General features: G+C 38.9%; 1 protein-coding gene across 8 annotated transcripts in view; it reads left to right on the top strand.

The window, feature by feature from the left end:
- ksr1b (kinase suppressor of ras 1b) overlaps nucleotides 1-3,050 on the top strand; it is a 51,908-nt gene extending 48,858 nt beyond the window's left edge. For all 8 annotated transcript variants that reach the window (XM_036562554.1, XM_036562547.1, XM_036562586.1 and 5 more), the window contains one exon: nucleotides 934-3,050. In XM_036562554.1, the coding sequence (XP_036418447.1) occupies nucleotides 934-1,018 (85 nt within the window). In that variant the 3' untranslated portion in view covers nucleotides 1,019-3,050. The remainder of the gene's footprint in view (nucleotides 1-933) is intronic.
- Nucleotides 3,051-23,180: the final 20,130 nt, after the last annotated feature.

Genomic DNA, 23,180 nt, shown 5'->3' with positions numbered 1-23,180 from the left:
ATTAGGATTGGGATTAAGATTAGGATTAAAGATGCAAAAAAAACCCTCTGCTAATTACCAAAAGAATTTAAGAGTCAGTTCTAAACTGTTGCTGCAGATGTTTGGTCAAACCACCTTTGTGTTAACATATTATCTTTTAATTTTTGCAAAAATATTTTCATTTACCAAGTTAGCATTGCTTCAACACTTTTGGCCTGTAGTGTGTGTTGCAGAGAACTATTCTTAGTATTTGTTTGAGTTTGTTTGAGCTTCATGCGTCCGTTGATTTTGGTACAGTACATTGAGCCAGTTGACCGGCAACAGACCTAAAATCACTGTCCAGTATGTTTCTTACAGCTTGAGTAGATGTTCCAAATGTCAGTAGGAGGGATGACCAGCACTGTACAAAAGTCAGAGAAAACCCTTCATTTATTTTATTTCCAGTCAAAATTTCCATTAAGTTATTCATTTTTGAGTAAACATATTTTCACATTTTCAGCATTTACTGTGTCCATGCTTCCTCTTTTTTACATCTTTTATTTTTTTTGCAGGAACTTTTACTTAATGGCTGTTTTAACTGGAAATGAAGGGACTTGCACACAAGTGTGTAACCAGTGAATATTAAAATAGCACAGCCTCATCAAGACTGATAGAAATCAACACCTGAAAGCTTTCCAAACAAATCTTTTTCACTAATGAACTAAATGTCTCTCTATTCTTTCCTTCCCTTTGGTTTCCCTCTGTGCCGTGGCTGAACTAAATCATTTGAACCTGCTTCTGCTGACCTCTCCTTGTAACTCTATGGACCACACCACCTCTACCACTCTACTGCATCTCCATCTGTTTCTCTGCATCCGTCTCCTTTTTCTCGCTATGTCCACCTGTCTGATGTCTCCTCTCCATGTCCCAATCAACCCTGTTTGTTGTGTGTGAAATAACCCCCTCTGTATGAAGCTCGTGGCGTCATCACTGTCTGAGGGAGGACTGTAGTCAAGGCCTGCGCTCTCGCTGCCCCTACATTTACAAATACGACAGTTAGACGAGTGTGCACAGCTACAGCACACTGAAGCATGGCTGGTCCATGAAAAGAGCTAATGGATCTTCTGTTTGCACAAGGTTTTTGTATTTTAGAGATCAAGTGATTTGCTTTATGGACTGTTTTCTTTTGTGAAAGCTGTTGGCTCTGAGTTTGTGTCTTATGTGACAATCTTTACTCTGCACTGCTGCCTTAACGGAGTAGCACAACCAAACATGCTAATGTAGCAAACAGTGAATTAAAGCCAATTAGCATCATGTCATTTGCACAGTACTAATTAGTGGCTTTTCACTTTTATTCACTGTTAGCATTTCTGACTGGACTATTCCTTTAACCTAATGATCCATCATTGTGCTAGCTGATTACCTCTTAATTTGTTTTTTTTGTATTATTATTATATTCATTAATAAGTTTCTCACATCTTATCATGTTTTTCAGTTCAAATAATAATAACAATAACAATAATAATAAAAATAATAATGTTAAACATTTATTATTTATATTCATATTTATTAGTGTTGTCATTTTGTATTGATAATAAATGACAGTCCTGTGGTGGTGTTGATTATTATTATTGTTGTTGTTATTATTATTATTATTGGTGGTGTTGGTAGTGTATTAACAAAAAACAACAAAAGAACAATACAAATACTGATTGTTATTAGAGTTTAACATATTTATTACTGTTATTATTCTTAATAATAATAATTGACATTATTACAAATGACATTATTACTATTATTATTATTATTATAAAACACTGTCTTCATTAAAAGTCCACAATGATGGACTCCAGGGGGCTTTAATTAAGTCTTATAATGCTTTGTTCATTATGGTTGGCACTGTGTCTGTTTGTAGTAGGAGTTACTTCAGTTGTACAGCTGACTGTATTCTTACTGTCACTGCTGTCTTCCCTCTCCTGTGGTAGTATTTAGTCAGAATGGAACTGTTCTCCACTGTTTTGTCTGACTGGCTGGCATATTTCCTTTCTCTCGATACTGAGGATTTTCTCTTAAAGCTCTCAGCTCTGCATGTCTGACTGTTAAACGTCAGTGGGATGTGTGAACTCTAGGTGCTGCTGACTTTTCCTTTATGCCTTACTTAATCACTCAAAGCTGATATCTCTACTGTGCCTTAGCAGATCTCATATAGAAATCCTGTAGACTGCTGAGCTCAGCATAAAATGCGGCTTAAATGAGTAGCTCGTCATCACCTCAAATATTCAGTGAAATATTCTGATTCTGCTCTCTTTCTCTTCATTGGGTCGCTGGAGTACAGCAGTCAGTTCAGTAAACAGTGACTCCTCATATTACTGTAGTTCAGGAATCCACTGCCAGGCTGGGCCTTCTACAAACAAGTTATTTTGATTTCTAGACATTCAGTTCACTTTATCACACAGAATGAAGACTCTGAAACAAACACATTCGTTGTTGATTGTATCTAACGTGGAAGAGAAGAAAGTGATAGGAAAAGGAATTTTAAAAAAGCCTTTGATAGTCAAACATGTCATTTGCATGCCTGTCACAGGGTTTAGGTAATTATACCACAGCTGAAATGTGCACTTTGTGTGCGGGCTGAGTTAGACTGAGTGTGTGTGTCTGTGTGTCTGTGTGTGTCTGTGTGTCTGTGTGTGTATGTGTGTTTGAATGTGTGCTCTGTGTTTTTGAGTTATTTTAGGGTATTTTTAACTGAATGTGAAGTTCTTGGTGATTGAAGATTGTAGTGTGTGGGTATTCACATATTCACAGCAAATCTTTATGAGGAAACAGAGATATTGCTTTATTTATTGTACAGTTAAGATTTCTATAATTATTTGTACAAACTTTTATATGACAGTTTTCACCATCACATTTGGAATAGGTACTTTATTTGCATTTTATAGATTTTAACACCGGAATGTTGTCGAACAGAAAATGTACATTATGGACAGGTTTGATATTTGATATTTTTGTACAGCATGTCCAGTGTGTATGGATAGATTATTTTGTTCTGTCTTCAACTTTGAGAAACAATAAAGCCTAAGTTTATGGATGGAGTGTTTATGAAGTGAATGAACTTTTTGTTGCAATTAGACTGTATATATTATGCAAACCTTTTTGTTTTTTTTCTAGACTGTAGTAAATAGGGGTGTATTGATGCACATTTTCAGGTTTGATCAAATGTTTAATTAAGAGTTCACAACTCGGTTTGATTACATTTCCAGTAACAAAATAAGCCCCAACAGTCAGAGTGCTTTAACCTGCTCATGGGCCCTGGGGCTGAGGGTGGTCATAGGCCCAAACGGTCTTGTTAAAATCCATAATATCAGTATAACTCAACATGACAACTGAGTTCCCGCCTGACTGATGTGGACAAATTACGCCAGATGTAGTAAACATGGAAAGAGGCAGTCACTTGGCTAACAATCAGCAGAACCAATGCCTAACATGACTGCACACTAGTAGAGTACTAAAGCAAAAACATTACTGCACATAAAACCCGATAAAAACCCAAAACCTGTTTTTAATGAAGATGCTCGCTCCGCTGCCACCATCAGCGACTTCCAGCACTGCCATTCATCATCTCTCCATTACTGCAATAACTTTAACCCAGAATCAGACCACTAAAGGCCACAGATGGTCAAGGTTTAAAAATTACACCAAGATCAATGAAGCTGAAGTCAGCTTCTTATTCGAATATTCCATTCCACCTTAAATGGTGTGGCAGTAGCTGGCAAATAGGAAGCCAGTTTCATCCTCATACTCTACCTTAAAACTCAAAAACCGTGTGTTGGTTTAGTTAGCTAATACCAAACGGGATAAATTTCTATCCAAAAATGTTGTATTCCATTAAAACCATACAAGTACTGTAAGTTATAAATAGCATAGTTCTATAATAAGAAACTTAGTCTGAACTTGAGATGAACTTGAACTTAAGTGCTCTGTCCAGTCTGCCATGCTTCTCCACTCGTGTGCGGTAGAGTTAACTCAGTAAAACCATTAAAATCACTAAAACAATAGAGGTCTGTGAAATGTGTTTAATAATGTCCCATTTCTTAGTGTCACTCTCAGTCCACATTATTGCTGAAGAAGATGAACACAGCAGTCAGTCTAATGCTAACATGGCATCCTGGCTATGGGAGCTAGTGAGTGGGTTAAAGCTGATGCTGATGCCACAGACAGTGCACTGAAAAAAGTCCCATTACTCTGGAATTTAAATTCAAGTCTGCTCTTATAAGGTACTTCTTTTACTTTCTGAGCTTTTTGTTTGTGCTCAGCTTTCATTCATTTTGTCAGAAGTACCTGGTCCTAACTTTGAAGTTGAATGCATCCGATACAGCCGCCAATCAGCATTGACCTGAAGTTTTGAATAAATCCAGCCAATCAACAGTCACCGATATGAATGACGTGTGTAACGATGATCATTGGTGTGTGTGGATGGGTGGAGGAGAAATAAATAAATCTCATTAAAAAACAAATAAACTAACAAAAAACCCTGGCCTTCAGTCCAGGTAAGCCCACGCAAAGCTGCACTATGTATGATTTGGGGATTTGGAGTCCTCTCTGGTAGAAAATGCATAATTGCACACAATGAGCGGAAGAACATTTTATAAGTCGACTATGCTTTGGACCCCCACAAGCAGATGAATCTTAGTCAAAACTTTGCGAAGGACGTGTCTTCCAAGATTGTTATCACATCTTCATCAGTATAATGTTATGTATGTTGTGTAATGCTATGTTTATTTTGCATTTGAGACCGAAACATTGAGCTGGACCTTCTTTTTGAGCCTGTTTGTGTGACGATAAAACATAGATATATGACGTGGTCTGAAAACTCCCACCAAATTCCAACCTGACACTGATTTGTGGCTTTAAATGGTGACTCACAGCATCACACACACACATGCACACACACCATATTGTAGTCTTTTTTTCCTTCCTGACTCAGTAATGCTACTTCTTACAGTTTCAACAAAAAAAATCATGCATACTGCAGCTTAACAACATATTAAAGGCATTTCTGACACAGTTCTCAAACCTGCAGATCCTGTGTTAAGCATGTCTAAAAAATGCTCTAAGAACACTGACAGTGCCATTTTATTTGTTTTTATTTATTTGTTATTATGCATTGCCTTGCCAGTCTTCCACTAATGCAGTTAAACTATGAATAATACAGTTTCATCGGCCATTCAAAAAATTAGCCTGTTTAGTGGCTACATATAAATGTATTTATTTATCTTGAAATGCACCTGGGTCATTCTACAGAAATGTCCATTTTTGTGTCCCTGGCTTTTACAGATATATTACACTTAAAAAAAACATATTAGGGTTACAATTTATTTATATTTTAAAATAACACAATAAGTTGTTTTAACAGTTACACCTTCTTGAGCCGTCAAATTTAGCAATATTGTTTTTTAAATCAATTATTTAGAATTCTAAGCACCACAAAAGTGCTTGGCCCCACAGTCATGTGTAGAGGGTGAGCGCTATATTTCGAAGAAAAAAAAAAACATTTTTCTGCAATTTTACCTACAATAATCTCTACATGACTGTGGAATGTATAAATTAAATGACACAAAGAAAACAAATGCCAAATAAATATTATAACATATATAATAAAAGTTATCCCTAGGAGTCGTGTCACTGGTGTTACAGCGTAACAAAAAAATCTCTTATTTTGAAATAAAAATCACACTGATGACATCACTTGACTTCCTTTTACCTTTTATTTGAAGATCTATGAAAAAAGCACATGGTAAGTCCACTGTGTCTTTTCAGTTATCAGACATTTTCTCATTTAGCTCATGATTTCATATGAAGCTTTTAGTTGAAGTCACTGGTGTGACCTACTTTATTCTTACGTAATTGTGAAAAAATAGAATACAAATGGATTAAATTCCATATTTTAGTGGATATTCCATGATTGACAACATGTGGTTTGATGCTCTGTAGCAGCTAGTTTGAAATTATTAAAAAAGTCACTGGTGTTACTGTCTCTGGTGTTACCTTTCTTATGTGTAACACCAATGAGGATGGGTAACACCAGTGACACGTGGAAAAGTGGACGTTTCTGTGGAATGACCCAGCCCTATTTAATGTCCACATGCATGAGTCCATGATCCAACAAGTAAGGCAAACACACGCTCTGTTAATAGCAGTATGTTACTGCGGCGGTGCTGTTCAGCTGCTGTGTGATGACTTTGACAGTTTCTGGAAACTAAGCTGGTCAGATTTGCTTCCTTCGTTGACCATGAAGCCACTGCACTTCCATGGAACTCGTTTCCTCCGTTGCATAAAACACAGGCTTACACAACAGGAGGCCATTGCGAGAAGTGGGGGCTCCTCCCACACCGGGCAAAGACAGGCTGCTGTGACTCACTTCCCTTCCGGGACCCATCAAGTAAAGCAGCCCCTGTTAGTGTGTTGAGCCCCTCGCTTACAGAGTATAGCGTTACTTCAGCACTGTTTAATTAGCCTCGCCACACAGCTTCAAACTGGAGCCAACGACTGACTGCAGCCGTTAACAGGGCCGGTTAAAGCTGTGCGGTGCTCTGACTCTCAGTCCGCTACTCTGCAGCTCTGTATGTGAAAGTGAAACTGTGAGAGACTTTTCGTGGGTCACGAGGAGGGCAGGACTTCCCGTCAGGCGCCGCAGCCCAAAGCAGTTTACTATGCGCAAATATTAGCTACACTGCTGTACAGGGTCGGTACAGAAGATGAGCGGGGGTATTCTGAAAAAAACTTTGTTTTTCAAGTAGATCTTACACTGAAAATATGAGAGAGATCTCACCTCTGAGGGGAGATTCCAGCAGCGGTGGGCTTCACTTAAACAGCCATGTAGAAGTCATGTAGAACAAACCACAGAAGCCCCTTTCCGCCAAGAAGAGGAAAAAACATCAAACTGTTTGAATTCTTTTCTGTTTCTGTCAGCAATATGTTAATGTTTTACTTTCTTGAAATGATGAATAAAACTTTCTCGAAATATTTTCTTCGTATCTCGAAATAATGATTTAATTACTTTCTCAGAATATTGATCTCGAATTAATGACAACTACTTTCTCAAAATACTGATGTAGAGTCTTGAAATAAAGACTTAGTTTCTCCAATATTGACTTAGTATCTGGAAACGATTATTATTTCTTCAGAATATTCACTTGGTATCTTAAAGTAATGACTGAATTACTTTCTCAGAATATTGACTTAGTATCTGGAAACAATTGATGGAAAAGACTGAATAAAACATTGGCTGACTAGAGAGCTTGGAGCCCTCCTAAAAAGGTAATATAGGGGAGCAGACTATGGACTGTATGCATTGGACTGTCTAATGGGGGTGAACGTCTGAGTTCACAGAAGGGCGTTGTACCAGATGACAGTTTAAGTTATAGCTGAGGTTCACTTTTGTACATATATGGAGGGTTCTGTAAGATGGCCCTATAGAGAGTCCCACAGATGGCCCACAAGAGGTCCCTGTAATGAGGAAACAGTCTGGTAAGAGTTAGACTAGAGTGGGTTTTTAAAAAAGACATCACATGCATTTGGTTTTAAGGGTTGCCAAAAAAGGTGTAAGGTTTGGGTATGATGGGGACTAAAATGGTATGGAATTGTATAATGGGGTGGGGAGATTACCTTATCACCCCGGGGGGGAATGAAAAGGGATGTTTTGAGGCAATATTCGCATTGTGGTTGACCGGGAACCATCTTGCCATTTGATGCTAAATAAAGCGAAGTCCTGTTCCTTCCTTCCACATAAACTCAGCAGCTGAAGTCTTTTTCATTCCTTTTTTATCCTTTTTCATTTTTTGTTGATATTCTTTGATTCTTTTAACTCTTTTTGAAGACTTTAGATTACAGACAGTTATTAGGGCAATAGTATAGACAATATTAGAGTTACTTAGAAATGTCCAGACCCTGGGCAAAAAGAGACAGCTCTTGGCTGCGACACAGTTACTTAGTTTATCATACTATTGACTTAGTATCTCAAAACAATGATTATTTTTTCAGAATGTTAACTTAGTATCTCAAGGTATGGACAATTTCTTGAAAGATCGTCCGTTTTTTCAAAAAATAAAACAGCTGAATTTTTTTCTCCTCTACCTGTCGAGAACAGACTTCCATATAAAACCCCAAAAGTCCACACTATGGAGCAGGAAGTCACCTCTATGATACTGTGGGGCTGTTTAGGATTCAGGTAACAATACACAGTATACATACATACATAGTATAATAGACAAATAATTCAAATACCAAGAGCTTTTACATCAAGATCTGGATTCCTCTGCTGATGTAAAATGTCCTGTGTTTGAATGTGGGTTTGTTGTAGACTTTGTAGTAGCCTTTAGAGGACAGTGCTAAAAACAAACCTTCAGAACCACAAAACAATAACTCCAATACAGGTGTGACAGATCTGGATTTCAGTACTAATTTGGACACATACTATACTGATTTACCCTTACAGAGCATAGAGTTGCTTCACTGACCACAAAGTCAAGCTTTTTCAGTGTCCATCCCAGTCATCTGACCTAAACTCCACTGAAATGCTATGAGGTGAGCTTGAAGAGGAGAGTCCACAAGTGTAGACTAAAGCCTCTGAAGGAGAGATTTTGTAGTGAGGAACTGTTTCGGAATCCTTTATTTGTGTTTTCTCACTTAATCCATTATCATTGGTGTGATTTTGAGAAAAACAGTTATTAAATGGCATGACTATCATGAGAATAATGATGATTAATGATAGTGATGCAGCAAAAGGGGGTTTATTTACCAAAAAATATTTAAAAATTCACATGCAAAGTAGGCCACGGTTCTACACAGTAGAATAGTTGGGTCAAACGCATTACTCATTAAAACCAGTGAAAGAAGAGAACACAAACAACTTAAATGCAACCATTCATTCTTCAAAATGTCAAATGTACACTCTGCAAATTATCTCCTTTCATCAGGTAAGATAGCTAACAATTATCATGAAGTTCCTCTGGAAGTGGAACTTTTTCTACCCACACATGATGGCACCCAGTCCACCTGTGAGCCAGCATGGAGGAAGTACTAAAAGTCATGTCTCCTTTTAGACAGAAGGAAGATCACAGGAATGCAGACGTCACTCCTGAGGTCCAGTGTCCACTGCCAAACTGAGCACTAAACAAACACCCGGATTAATGATTAACATTTTATTTGATTCAAGTATAATAGGTTAAATGAACTGTGTGGAAGGCTATTAACTTGTGTGAACTATTAGCTCACACAAGTTAATGAGTTAAATAAACTATTAAAAGAATAAATAAACATATAGACATAAATAAAAAACATTACACAGTGGTGTGCACTATAAACCCACGATACCTCATGAATAAATACAGTGTCTGTGAATGTTTTACACAATGCTGTTATTCTCTCTTGTCTATCTGTATGTGGGTCTCGCCTACTTTAAATGCCATCCATACACCCGAGGCTGTAGAGGTGTTTGGGCCCCTTCTGTATCCCCACAGAAATATTATTTATATGTTTAATCTTTTTTTCAGATCTGAAGCAAGAGTAAAGTTCAATCTTTCTGCAAAACGCAGAGCCCAAACTACTTTATTTGTGTGGAAATACAACATATGATGAAACCAATTCCACTGTAAGCTGTAGAAGTTTATACTGAAATATGGGCTTGTAAGCCAGACCAGCTAGGTTTAGAGAACTAAGGTCTCTAATAGGAAAGGGCCTTTCACTAACAAGCAAAGTGACCAATGTTTAGCTTGATGTGTGTGCAATAAAAACAAACAAATGCCATTCGATAAAGTGGAGCAGCAGCTGGCAAACACACAATGATATCTTATTGGCTTGTTATCTGTGGTTTCAAACAATACTCAGTACTCCTTAAAACCAGATGCCACGTATGTTTTCTGGCTCAGTGACTAGGCATTGCTCTGAAAAGCTTATTAGTGTGTAGAGATGCAAACGCTTGCAACTAGCATTTTGCTTGATAAACAATAATTTGTTTTCCATCAGAGTGATAAAATCAGGATATGTGAATGATCAGTGCTAGTTTAATTCTGTCAGGGAGGTGTGATTCTGAGAGCTGTAGTCTGTATTGACCTAGTATGTATATGTATATATGTTGACATATGTCATACAAGATGACATATGAATATTTCTGAACTAGAAGCATTCTGCAAGAAAAAATGGGCCTAAATCAAAAATAGAAAGCCTGTTAGCTGATAGCCACAAGAACTATTTAGAGGCTGTGGTTTCAGCCAAAGGGGTTCTTACTAATTACTGACTGAAAGGGTTTCCTGGCTTCATGGCGGCATACCAGACTCAGCCATCACGCTACAGGGGCTAACAGTTCACCGCGCAGACCGCACAGCAGCCTCACTCAAAACAAAGGGCGGCGGACTGTGTGTGTTTGTAAACAACCGGTGGTGCACCAACTCAGCCGTAGTCGAGCGGTTCTGCTCTCCAGATCTAGAATTCGCTCTTCTGCGTTGCAGACCTCATTATCTCCCACGTGAGTTCAGCGTTATCCTCATCTGGGCTGTTTACATACCACCGCAAGCTGATGCTAAGCTAGCGCTAGCCAGGCTAGCTAATGCTATCAGCACGCAGCAGTCCCGGCATCCCGAGGCAGCGCTCATCATCGCGGGTGATTTCAACCAGACTGATCTGAGAACAGTCTGCCCCAGGCTCCATCAGCACGTCTCCTGCTCAACACGAGGTGAAAACACTTTGGACCATGTTTACTCAAATGTTCAGAGTGGATACCAATCCATTCCTCTGCCTCCGTTTGGAAAAAGTGATCACATTTCACTTTTCCTGAAACCAACCTATCAGCAGCTTCTGAAACGGGTTAAATCCAGCGTGAGAACTGTCCGTATAAGGCCAGAAGGCGCGGAGTCAGCTCTGCAGGACTGCTTTGAGTGTACTGACTGGGATGTGTTTAAAGCAGCAGCCACCAGGGACTCTCTTGTTGATGTTAATGAATATGCATCATCTGTCACTGGGTTCATCAAGAAGTGTGTGGATGATGTGACTGAAACAAAGCAAATTCGCACACTTCCAAACCAAAAGCCATGGATGAACAGTGACGTCCGAGGTCTGCTGAAAGCTCGAGATGCAGCTTTTAAATCTGGCAACAGTGAAGAACCCAAAGTTGCCAGACACAACCTGAAGGCTGGCATCAGAGCTGCTAAACGCACCTACAGCACACAAATTGCAGCCTACTTCAACGTCAACTCGGACCCCAGGCGAATGTGGCAAGGAATCCAAGCTGTTACTGACTACAAGAGTCAAACTAACAGCTCTCCATGCACAGACGCATCCCTTCCCGCTGAACTCAACACCTTTTTTGCCCGCTTTGAGGACACTGCTCTGGAGCATCCAACCACCATTGCCCTGCCATCCACCACCACAGATGAGCCACTAACCCTGGCTACAGAAGAGGTGTGGAGAGCACTGTCGCGGGTTCCTACCCGGAAGGCAGCTGGTCCAGACGGTATCCCAGGCAGAGTAATAAAAGCGTGTGCCAACCAACTCGCGACACCCTTCACAGACATTTATAATGTCTCACTGGCGCAGTCCATCGTCCCTGCCTGCTTTAAAACAACAACCATTGTCCCCATTCCAAAGAAAACCAACATCTCCTGCCTGAATGACTACCGTCCCATCGCTCTCACACCCATAGTGATGAAGTGTTTTGAGAGGCTGATCCTCCATCACATAAAGAACAGCCTCCCGAGCACCCTGGACCCACACCAGTTTGCATACCGGGCAAACAGATCTACGGACGATGCTGTCGCCTTGGCAATGCACACCGCACTCAACCATCTGGAGGGAACAAACACGTACGTCAGAATGCTGTTTGTTGACTTCAGCTCCGCTTTCAACACCATCATCCCATCCAGACTGGTCTCCAAGCTCAACATCCTTGGAATAACTAACTCCCTCTGCAACTGGATCATGGACTTCCTCACTGGCAGACCACAGTCTGTCAGAATAGGTGACCACACCTCCCCCACCCTCACACTCAGCACCGGATGCCCACAAGGCTGCATACTCTCACCCCTGCTCTTCACCCTGTACACCCAAGACTGCTCTGCCAAGCACAGGACCAACACCATCATCAAGTTTGCTGACGACACTACAGTCATCGGCAACATCACCAACGATGATGAGGGAGCATACAGGGAAGAAGTGAAGCTCCTCGCTGAATGGTGCACTGCCAACAACCTCTCCCTCAATGTCAGCAAAACCAAGGAGCTGATTGTTGACTTCAGGCGGGGGAGCAGAGTGCATGCACCGCTGAGCATCGAGGGGACGACGGTGGAGAGAGTGAGCAGCTTCAAGTTCCTCGGGGTCCACATTTCTGAGGATCTCACCTGGTCACTGAACACATCCCACATCATCAGGAAAGCACAGCAACGGCTCCGCTTCCTCCGACGGCTGAAGAGAGTCAACCTGCCACAACAGCTCCTCTGCAACTTCTACAGATCCACTGTGGAGAGCATTCTGAGCAGCTGCATCACAATCTGGTACGGCAGTGCCACTGCTGCTGAACACAAGGCCCTGCAGAGAGTGGTGAAAACTGCCCAGCGCATCACCGCGGCTGCCCTCCCACCCATGCAGGACCTTTACAGCAAGAGATGTCTGAGGAAGGCCCTCTGCATCTCCTCCGACCCCACACACCCCAGCCACCCGCTGTTCCAGCCTCTGCCATCTGGAAGGAGGTACAGGAACATCAGAGCCAGAACCACCAGACTCAGAAACAGCTTTTTCCCCCGTGCTGTTAAACTGGTGTCACCAGCTACACTACCCTCAACCTGAACTCATACAGACTGACCTCTGTTCACACTACTTCACACCAACCTCAACCTGATTAACGGACTGACCTCTGTCCTCCCCCTACTATCCCTCAGATTGCCATCAGCTCAGAGACTGTATGCACCATGCACTTTAACCCATAGTTTGTTGCTCCCTGCCCTCTACATACCCTATTGCACCTACTGTTATAGTAACAGTGTTAAAGTACCAGCACACCTACTGCAGTGTATATACTTGTATTTATTTTCTGTATTTATTGTTCTATGTCCCTGCACTATGTCCTGTCTTGCACTATGTCCTGTCCTGCACTATGTTGTCTGTAATTGCACTCGAGATCTATCCTAAAAGTGTTTCGTTGTACTGTACAACCCTGTTTCAGTATAATGACAATAAAGTTGAATTGAATTGAATTGAATTAAACTTACGCACACGCCTAATTTTATGTTAACTTCTGCAAATAAATAATGATTGTCAATCCAAAGGTGAAAAAATGAGTCATATTTAAGCTTGTTGCTTGGTGGTAACTTATTTTCAACAAAATGTATAAATTGACCAGAGGAACCCAGACTTTCACATACAACTGTACATGCACACACACACATAATCAAATACACACACAGTATGTAGTACAAAGACAGTTATATATATATATATGTGCAGTAACAGTTTGTAAGTTGTCATTGTTCACAAAATGGCACTTACTTTATAACTGAAGAGAGATAAGAACATGACTTTAAGCAATATGTCATGAATCCCTTTTTTATAAGCAGAGAAAATCTGTGTCTTGACTCTAATAGCTGAAATTGAAAGATGGGAGAAGAAGTGCTGTATATTCAGAAAGGTACCAGGCATCTGCTTAAATGGACCCTCCACTGGCAATAGGGTATACCAGAGTACCAGAGCATCTCACTGTTTTGAAGAGAAACTTCTACAGTGATTAATAAGTTACAGTAATGACAGAAAATGGACAAACACACTGGTTCCACAACAGCAAAGGAGTGAGACAAGGCTGCATACTATAACCATACTTGTTCAATCTGCTATTGTGTCTGCAGAACATACAGTAAGAGAAGCAGGAGTGGAGGAACATGGTCGAAGATTCAAGATAGGTGGAAGAAACATCAACAACCTTCCACGTGCAGATGACACAACACTCGGGAAGATCTGAAGGTTCTAATCAGGAAAGCTGTAGAAGTAGAAGATGTAAAAGCTTTTGCCTACTTGGATCAGTTATTGACAACAAAGGATCAGCAATCAGGAAATACGGCACAGACTGGCACTCGGCACTCTTCTACAAAGATCAGAATGGTACATAATTTTACAATTTTTTTTAGTTCTTCTTCGAGAGTGTTATAAGGATAAAAAAAACCCTCATAAAAAGGAAAGTTTCAGAGGTATTGTCTTCTAAAATAAAAGTCTCTGAAATGTTAGTTACCAAAAACTACTGTAAAGGTTACAGACAGACCCACCCACCCACATTCAAAGAATAAGAGAGAAAAGAACTCACTAAACTGAATGATCTCCTTCATCTTCTCCCAAACTGTGAACCTCAGGTTTGTCAAGTGTTTCGTCACATGGAGCAGCGCTCTCTGAATCCTGCGCTGGACAATGAGCCCTGAAACAACATTTAGAAGTCAGTTCTGCTCTGGATTCAGAAGTAAAAAAATAAGAGAGAGAGAAGACACAACACTTACATTCTCAGAGTGTCCCTGTAGTTCTGTAAACCAGCAAAGATAATATCAGTAAATGTGTGAATTTGCATTAATGAAGTAGAAAATAACACTGTTTTAACATATTATAAATACTGACTGAACAATCCTCACTTGTAAGAATGAGTCGTCTTCTGCTCTCAGCTGCTCCTCTATGGCTCTGATTGTGTCTGAAGTTGAAGATATCTCTCTGCACCTCCTCACAATCTTCTCCTTAATCAGCTGGCTCTTCTGCTCCTCTTCCTCCCTCAGTGCAGCTATCCTGGCTGCCTCTTCATCTCGTAGAAACTCGTGAAGCTTCTCAAACTCCTCTTTAATCTCTATCAAATAAAATATGACTGATTCTGTAATGATATGAGTTTAGAATCATAACATATGTAAATTATATAACATATAAAATAAAACTTTTATATGTTCTGCAGTCTGAACAAAGTTCACTTTAAACTCTTTAAGCATCTTCAGTTTCTCCTGTAGGTACTCCATAGCTGTCTTGAGTTCCTTCTGGAATAAACCACGTTTGTTGCCAGAAACAAGGTCAGACACCAATATTGGTGTTCCTGTTCATCAAAGTTCATTGCGAGTTCAGTAAAATTATGAAAATTTGGTATTATTTCCAGTTTAACATTTTGGGGAATTTATGGAATGTCATACAGAATGAGGGACAGATCATGATCCCCACCCACCAACATTATGACAATAATGCAAAAAATAGAGAAGATAAAAAAGGATGTTCAGTGTTCTATTATTTCTGTATATTTTTGGCATTAAGAAGCTTTTCATTATAGTACATTTTTATAATACAAAATCAATGAAACACAAAACATGTGTACATGGAGGAATGCCTGCATGTGTAGTTGTTTGTAGATGGCTGAGGCACTTGCTGTTCAGTTTATATTTGCAGGAGGTGGCCTTTATTTCATTAAAGGCCACCTCCTGGTCAGTAATCTATCTCTGGACAAAGTGTGGTCATAGCTAGCCTTGAAGTCAGGTGCTACTTCGAGAAGGGGGAGAAATTTGTGGTTGGTGTGTACTTTACAATCCCAACACACCACACAAGCAAGCTGCTGATCATCCAGACAGAAGAGTTTGAATTTCTCCTTGTGCAGACCCTACTGAAGCTTTCTGACCTATCTCCTGTAAGTAAACCTCACAGAAGTTCTTTAAAGCCAAGTTTAATGGAGGATAAAGCTTTGAGGATCTTCTTCTGCAAACTGGACATTCTGTTGTTCCTTTGGTCTCCCAGAATTTCCAGAGACAGGATTGACACACACTGTGATTGCAGTTCAGCAAAACAGGATGTGTGAAGATTTCACAGCACAAAGGACAGGAGAGATCCTCCTTTGAGAAAGATTTAGAGGCCATTTTTGCCAGTCCAAACACTCACATTTTCACTGTCAGTTCTGTGAAAATAATCACATTCACATTTCAGGGTTGTTTTTAGTCAGCAGGTTTTGTAAATGCAGTAACTAATCAATTTCTTGCTACTGAAAATATGCCTCAACATTCTTCATAAACTATTTTATAAAACAAACTCTCCAGAGCACAACACTGCTGGTTTGCAAAGGACTACAGACACCTCACACTCTATCCAAATCTCTGGACTCACAGACTCTGACTGACATTCTGTGATGTTCACTGAAGTGCTCAAAGTCATCACATCTAAACTCATAGGAAATGGAATTCTTTTGGTGCAACAAGTATTTAAGGCAACTGGTCAATTATTATCGTATAATGATACAATTCCTTAAAGACAAAGGAGTAAACGGTTGCTTTTCATACAGTTCCCAAATGTGTAATTCTTTGCAGAAATGTTTGATCGACGGATTTGAACATGTCTGATACAAACCTCAATTCTAAAAATGTTCCAAAAAAGGGACAGTATGTAAAACGCAAAAATAATAATCATCATAATCATAATAATCATAATAATCATAATAATAATAACATGCAGCTGTGATTTGTAAATCCACTCTGATCTTTATTTAAATTAAAATAGTACAAACATATTGACTTTCTTATAAGGACATTGGTATCATACAGCATTGGACACTTACAATGCAGCAAAATCACAAAGCAAAGTCATGAAATATAAATACCTGAAAAGAGGAAACAGTGTTAAGACAGTTAGACACATTGTTGACTTTACTTTCATCTGGTACCTTCCAGCTCAGTAACATGAGTACTTCCTCTCAGTCTAGCAGAACTGATGATTACTGTAATCTTCAGGAGCCAGAGTTCTTGTAAAACTCTCCTCCATTTGCTTTCAAACTCTGCCTGCTGAAACTGAAAAAAGCTGAGGAAATGGAAGGAGGAAAGGGATCCGTCCATATATATATATATATATATATATATATATATATATATATATATTATATAAAATGTATAAAGAACGATAATGAGGTACAACGTACCACAAATTAATTAATTTATTTATTTAGTTCTTCTTTTTCATTTTTTAGGCTGAAAAAGATCTTAATCTGGTCTCAGTCGTGACTCAGACTCAACAACTACAAAGTGTTGGTCTTATCTTTTGACTATACACAGTCCTAATTTCATCATTTGTTCCTCTTTAGATTTCACAATTCCCACCAGCTGTATCAACCAACTTCTCCAAGCAACTGCTTTTAATTCATTTCATTCATTCATTTATTTGTTTATTTATTTATTTAATAGGAAGCAAAATAGATCAAGACAATGACACACATTTCTCAAAGTCCTTTGAGTAAGTAAAATCAAAAGTTTATATTTTCTACATCTTTCCACACAGTCTTAATTTAGATTTCAGTCACGCCTCCCACCAGGAACCATTTTGGCAGGAAGAGGTCAATGCTGTCTATGATTTCCAGTATCTGTCACAAGCCGAAATTGAAACATGTGATTGCAAACAGATAAAAAAAAGTTGTGAACATACACGGAATACTCAGGAAAGTCAGAGTGATTGAGAAACTTTTTCACACCCTGGTTTGGCCGTTTTAATCTCGTGCCATGTCTGTTCCCACGTCACAGTAAGTGCAAGCTCTAAGTGCTTTGTAAAGTCTTAATTTTTTCAAGGACTGATTGCAAATGTCCCTTAAGGTTTGTGAAGACTTACTTAGTGGATGCAGTAAGTTTGAAGGGAGACACTTTTCAGAACTGTGATAAAAACAATCAAAAAACTCCAAAGACTTTCAGACACAAACATCTTCAAAGTAAGCATCCACAAAGAAGTTCCCGAACTTGACTTTTGGTGAGGGCATGTCGAACGGGAATCTTGTCTCTGTCAGAGATGTACTCAAGCCATTGGATAGAGGGTGGATAGAGGGTGGATGATTTTTGCCTGTTGATGTAATTATCTAAAGGCAGAATAGCTAAAATGTCTTCAGACAGGACGTTTGTTCTGAAGATTTTCAAACAGACACTGGCAATTGTGATACACTTGAATGGATCAGCCCTGGTGCTGTTCAGTATCTCACTCCTGAAAGCCAAACACCCCATTCTCAGAATGCGAACATTAACCGGATTCAGCCATCTCTTTCCTGAAGTCAAAGACCTTTCCTATGAGTGTATTAACCACTCAAAATATCATCTCTTTCTTTGGACATTATGGTATCTACCCCATAGAACGCTAGAGCTGTGGATAAGGTCCTATAAAGTTCTTTTTTTTCTGAGTAGTCCAGAAATGCAGAAAATACCCCTTTTTTTCTGATGTGAAACCCGTGGCCTTTGGAAAAGTGTTCAGTCTCATAGGGGGAAAAGAGAGAATATCAATGAATCTCTGTTCATTCTCACTATCTTCGAAGCACAAGATTTTACCACCTTGGCCTATAAAGCTAGGTGTGATTCCTTCTTTTACCAAATGGCTCAACAAAATGTATGAATCGTTGTCATTATGGGTATGAATATCATTGTGTGCACTATGAAAGTATAGCCTTTGTACTTTTTCCTGTGAAACCTCTTAAAAAATCCAGCGACACATTCGTCCCTCCCTCGGCTGCCCACACATTACTGCTCAAATGAATGCAGCAAAAATAATTTGCTATGTGGTAATCTGTCTGTTGATTGGCCTCAAAATCATAAAAGATGAACCTTTGATCCAAAGGCTCTCTTTTTAAAGGTTCCATAAAACATTCATGCGTAACTTCTAAATCCACTTTGGCACCACAGTGTTTACACAGACTTGTAAGACAAGGACCAGTTACATCGATCCTGTTGCATTCAGGACATTAGAATCTAGTTTTGCACAAAGTTCTACATCCGTTCTGATGGCCTCTTTATGTTTATCGTAACAATATTGCGATCTACAAATCATAGGACATACATTGCAAGAGAAATCACATTTGTGATGTTTTGCATTGTTAAGTCCTGCACAACAGTAAGGCAGACGTAGGATGTACCTAGTACACCTTGAAAATTTTTCACTCCATAACAGTGGTTTTTAAGCAAGAACAAGTAAATGGTTTTGTCATGGGGTAACCATTTTTGTCAAAAGAGTAACCATTTTTGTTAATGGCTCAGTACAACACTGCAAATTGTAGTTCAAATGTTGCTCAAAATGTGCTATGTCAGCAAAGCTAACCATATCATTTACTAATGATACTTTCAAGTTGCAGCTGCCTTGCAATTTGTTCTACTTGAAAAATGTTTTTATCAGGATTCAGTAATTGGCAAACACTGAAGGCAAAGCATAGTTTGTTTTTGTTGTGAAAAACATAGAGATGTTTCATGTTGTTTTTTTGAGTTGAAGTTTGCTTTTGCCATCCACCCCCTTCAAAATTTGAATCACTAGTTGTAAAGTTTCATCGGAAAGTATTTCAAATTTACTCTAAATGGCGTTTGCAAGCAACGACAGAAATAAATTCAGTTTCATTGTTTACCTGAACATGCAATGAAACATTGAGTGAATCACCTTGAATTTCAACATGTACAACATCAGTCAGTCCCACTTCATCATTTGCCGCATCCAGCATTTGGTTTAAAATCTCAGCTAAACTATCAACATTACCTGGTGAGGAAAGGTTTACCCACCTTCTAATTTCTGTGGTGTTGAACCTGTACAGACGATTTATGATGATATTTGGGTCTATACCATTTCCCATTTGATCATCGCCATTGTTAGATGAAGGAGGAGAGGAATTATTCAGTTCAGCCTCTCTTTCAGCATTAGGTGAAGGGGGTTACGAGATTAATTATCAGACATAAAAGTTCATCATCTCATCATCATGAAGTGGACTGGCTGAGTCCTGACACAAGTTTACCAGACTTGGTTTAATCTCAAAACACTTTGGTTTAGTTCAAATAAAAAATATTGTGAGGCTGTGGTACTGACTCTGTATTAGAGTCGTGTTAATGAGGTACTGACAAACTCTGTTTTGTAACCTTGACAGACTTTAGTTTAGTTGACATAAAACATCATGTGGGGTTTCTGGTGTAATTTTTAAGGCACTGTTAGGAGATGCTACAGATTCAAAGTTTGAACTGTGTTCGTGAGGTAATGACAGACTGTCATTAAGCAGATTCACTGCATCTAATAAAATTGGATTCAGAGTTGTGCATGTATTGTGTTCATTTAGAGTATTTTGTAATCAGACATTGATCCAGTATACAGACTAACTGATTTAGGGTGCTAATTATACAGTTTGAGAAAGAAATGATGTTAGACCTCTTAGCATTATTGTTTAAAAGATCACTGCTGGGGCGTTTCTGCACCATTTGAATCACGCAGACTATTACAATGATTGATGAACAGATTCACGTTTTGTTTTTTTTTATTAATTTTTTTACCCAATTTTCTCCCCAATTTAGTCATGTGCAATTCTACCCGACTCCCCCAGTCACACGATACTATCAACGCTAGGAGGGCGAGTGCTAACACAGGCTTCCTCCGAGACCTGTGAAGCCAGCCACCGCTTCTTTTCGAACTGCCGCTCACGCAACGTCATTGGACAGCTGAACGCGCTCGGAGGAAAGCGCCAACCGCCAGATCTGTTACGTCAGCAAACAGACGCCTGCGTTGTGTAGCATCACGTTGAGTGATGGGGGGAGAGGTGGGGGGGGGGTGCCATCCTACCCACTCAGAGAGACCGAGGCTCTCTTGGACACCCGGCTACGGATGGCTGTGGCATCACCAGGGATCCAACTCGCGATCTCCTGATGATAGGGACTGTGTGGAAAAATGTAGAAAATACAAAAATACATTTAATTTTACTTACTTAAAGGACTTAGTCTTGGAAGAGAGTAGACATTCACGTCATTGTTTTGATCTATTTTGCTTGCATGCTACTAACTAACTAATTGACTAACTAACTGACTGACTAACTAACTGACTGACTAACTAACTGACTAACTGACTAACTAACTGACTGACTAACTAACTGACTGACCGACTAACTAGCTGACTAACTAACTGACTAACTAACTAACTAACTGACTAACTAACTAACTGACTAACTGACTAACTAACTAACTGACTAACTGACTGACTAACTGACTAACTAATTGACTAACTGACTAACTAACTAACTAACTAACTGACTAACTGACTAACTAACTGACTGACTAACTGACTAACTAACTGACTAGCTGACTAACTAACTGACTAACTAACTAACTAACTGACTAACTAACTGACTAACTGACTAACTAACTAACTGACTGACTAACTAACTGACTAACCATACAAGAATTATACTGAATCAAAAGCACTTGCTTAGAGAAGTCGGTTGATATAGCTAGTAGGAATCATGACTGACTTCTTACTATAGGGTTGAATTTGACCTTGTCAATTTTGGTATTCGGTGTCAGCTCACAGTCACAGTTTTTATTGATTTGACAGCATCATTCTCATCATCGCCGTTCACTGCTATAATCTCATCACCATGGTTTTCCACTAAAATAGAATTTTCATCATCGACCGGTTCATGTCCATTAAATAAAATAAGCTCAATACAGATGTCTATGCAACATATAAAGTCATGGGACATATTACTAAAAATATTTATTTGGGTTTTGTGATTCATGGGAGTCACAAAAGCAGGATGTTCTATCAGGAGATGAAAAAAATCATGACAAAATCTGTCAATTTGAGCATTGGTTCATTTTACCTCATTTTCTGAATAAATTTAATTACACATAAATTAAAATTACTTTTAAAACTCACTGATGTCATTTTTTTGTTAACTAAAAACATTCATCAACATGGTCAATGTTGCACATGGTTAATGCACACTTTCAACACAAAGAGTGAGTCAGGAAGCACACATGTGTGCACAGTCTATGGCTGTCCCACAGCCTATGGCTCTGTCTCTGAAGTGCTGAATCAATGTAAAGTGATAATCAAAGCCCATTTAAGGCTAACCTATGTTTTAGTTTTGAACATGAACTATACATACATTAAAATGTATGTACATAATGTGATAGCTTACATTACATTCATAGATATTGTTATTTTATTAGATGATGTAGCCTAAAATAAATATCAATAATGAAATAATACATTATACTTACATTAATTGCTGACCAACGTGAATCAAACCTAGTGATCCTTAAAAAAAGTATACATACTGATTTAACTGTTAATCCTCTACATTTACTTGATCTCAAGTACGTTTCATCATATTGTGAACATTTCAGCTTGTATGATAGTCTATTTTAAAAGATTTAAAACAAATTGTACAATTTTATATGTATTATATCTGTTCTTATCTGCTGAAAGTTGATTCATGTAGTTGAAAAGGTTAGAGCTATGTTCAAGTTGCAGCTCTGTGTGGCAGAAATCCAGGATCACTTTGTTTCTCAGGGCCTTGAGAATTTATCTGCACTTAGCACATTACATCAGTAAGGCGTAAGCAGTGGGGTGCCAGTTACACAGAGGTACACACTTGAGCTGATGCACCAAAATGAAAACTGAGAATTTTGTGTTTCTTAACACTCATTTTTTTTAGTTTAATTTAGTTTAACTTCATCATTCACCAATGATGAATTTAGTTTTCATTTGTATTAAATGCAATCAAAGGTCTGCTGGACCTGTCACAACTTCATATGAAAAGTCCCTCATATTTTCTCTTTATCAGAAAGAGAAACCTTAAATCCTTAAATATTAACCAAATTAATTACTAAATTAATTACCAAAGCATTACCAAAACAATTACAGCAAAAGAAGAAAGAAAGTAGGAAAGGAAATACAAAAAACTTGGACTCTAGTCCAAAAGATACAAATTCATTTCAAAATGTTTCCAAACAATAAAGTGCATTAGACAAAGTATTTTGGCAATTCTTATACATTTTCAAATGTACTTCATAAATACATTTACGTACAGGTATTTTTCTGTATATTTCTAAACATATTTACTAATATTATTAACTTGGCATTATATCCTGAAATGCATTTTTTTGTGTTTGGAATGTATTTTGGAGATGACTGCAATTTATTTGAAATGTAAATGTAAATTTAAAAGTGACAGAGCGGTGGTGGTGAAGTGGCGGCTGCTAATAAAAGTGGCCGTGAAGTGGCTGCTCAGTGGCGGCTTCCTGCTGCCACAAGAGCCGCCACTTCCGCCCGTCACCAGGCACGCAAAGATCCATATCTTAAACAATGAGGCAATCATGCTTGGGTATAATGAAGCATCAAGGAAAGGCCTGGTCCTTTATGAGCAAGCATGGGTGGACTCATCACTTATATATTCCAACTGTTTGAGAAGTGTTCCT

Source organism: Colossoma macropomum, unplaced genomic scaffold, assembly GCF_904425465.1.
Source record: "Colossoma macropomum unplaced genomic scaffold, Colossoma_macropomum, whole genome shotgun sequence".
Classification (NCBI taxonomy): Eukaryota; Metazoa; Chordata; class Actinopteri; order Characiformes; family Serrasalmidae; genus Colossoma; species Colossoma macropomum.
Note: the sequence above shows the minus strand (reverse complement) of the source record. Positions and strands in the feature narration are given on the sequence as shown.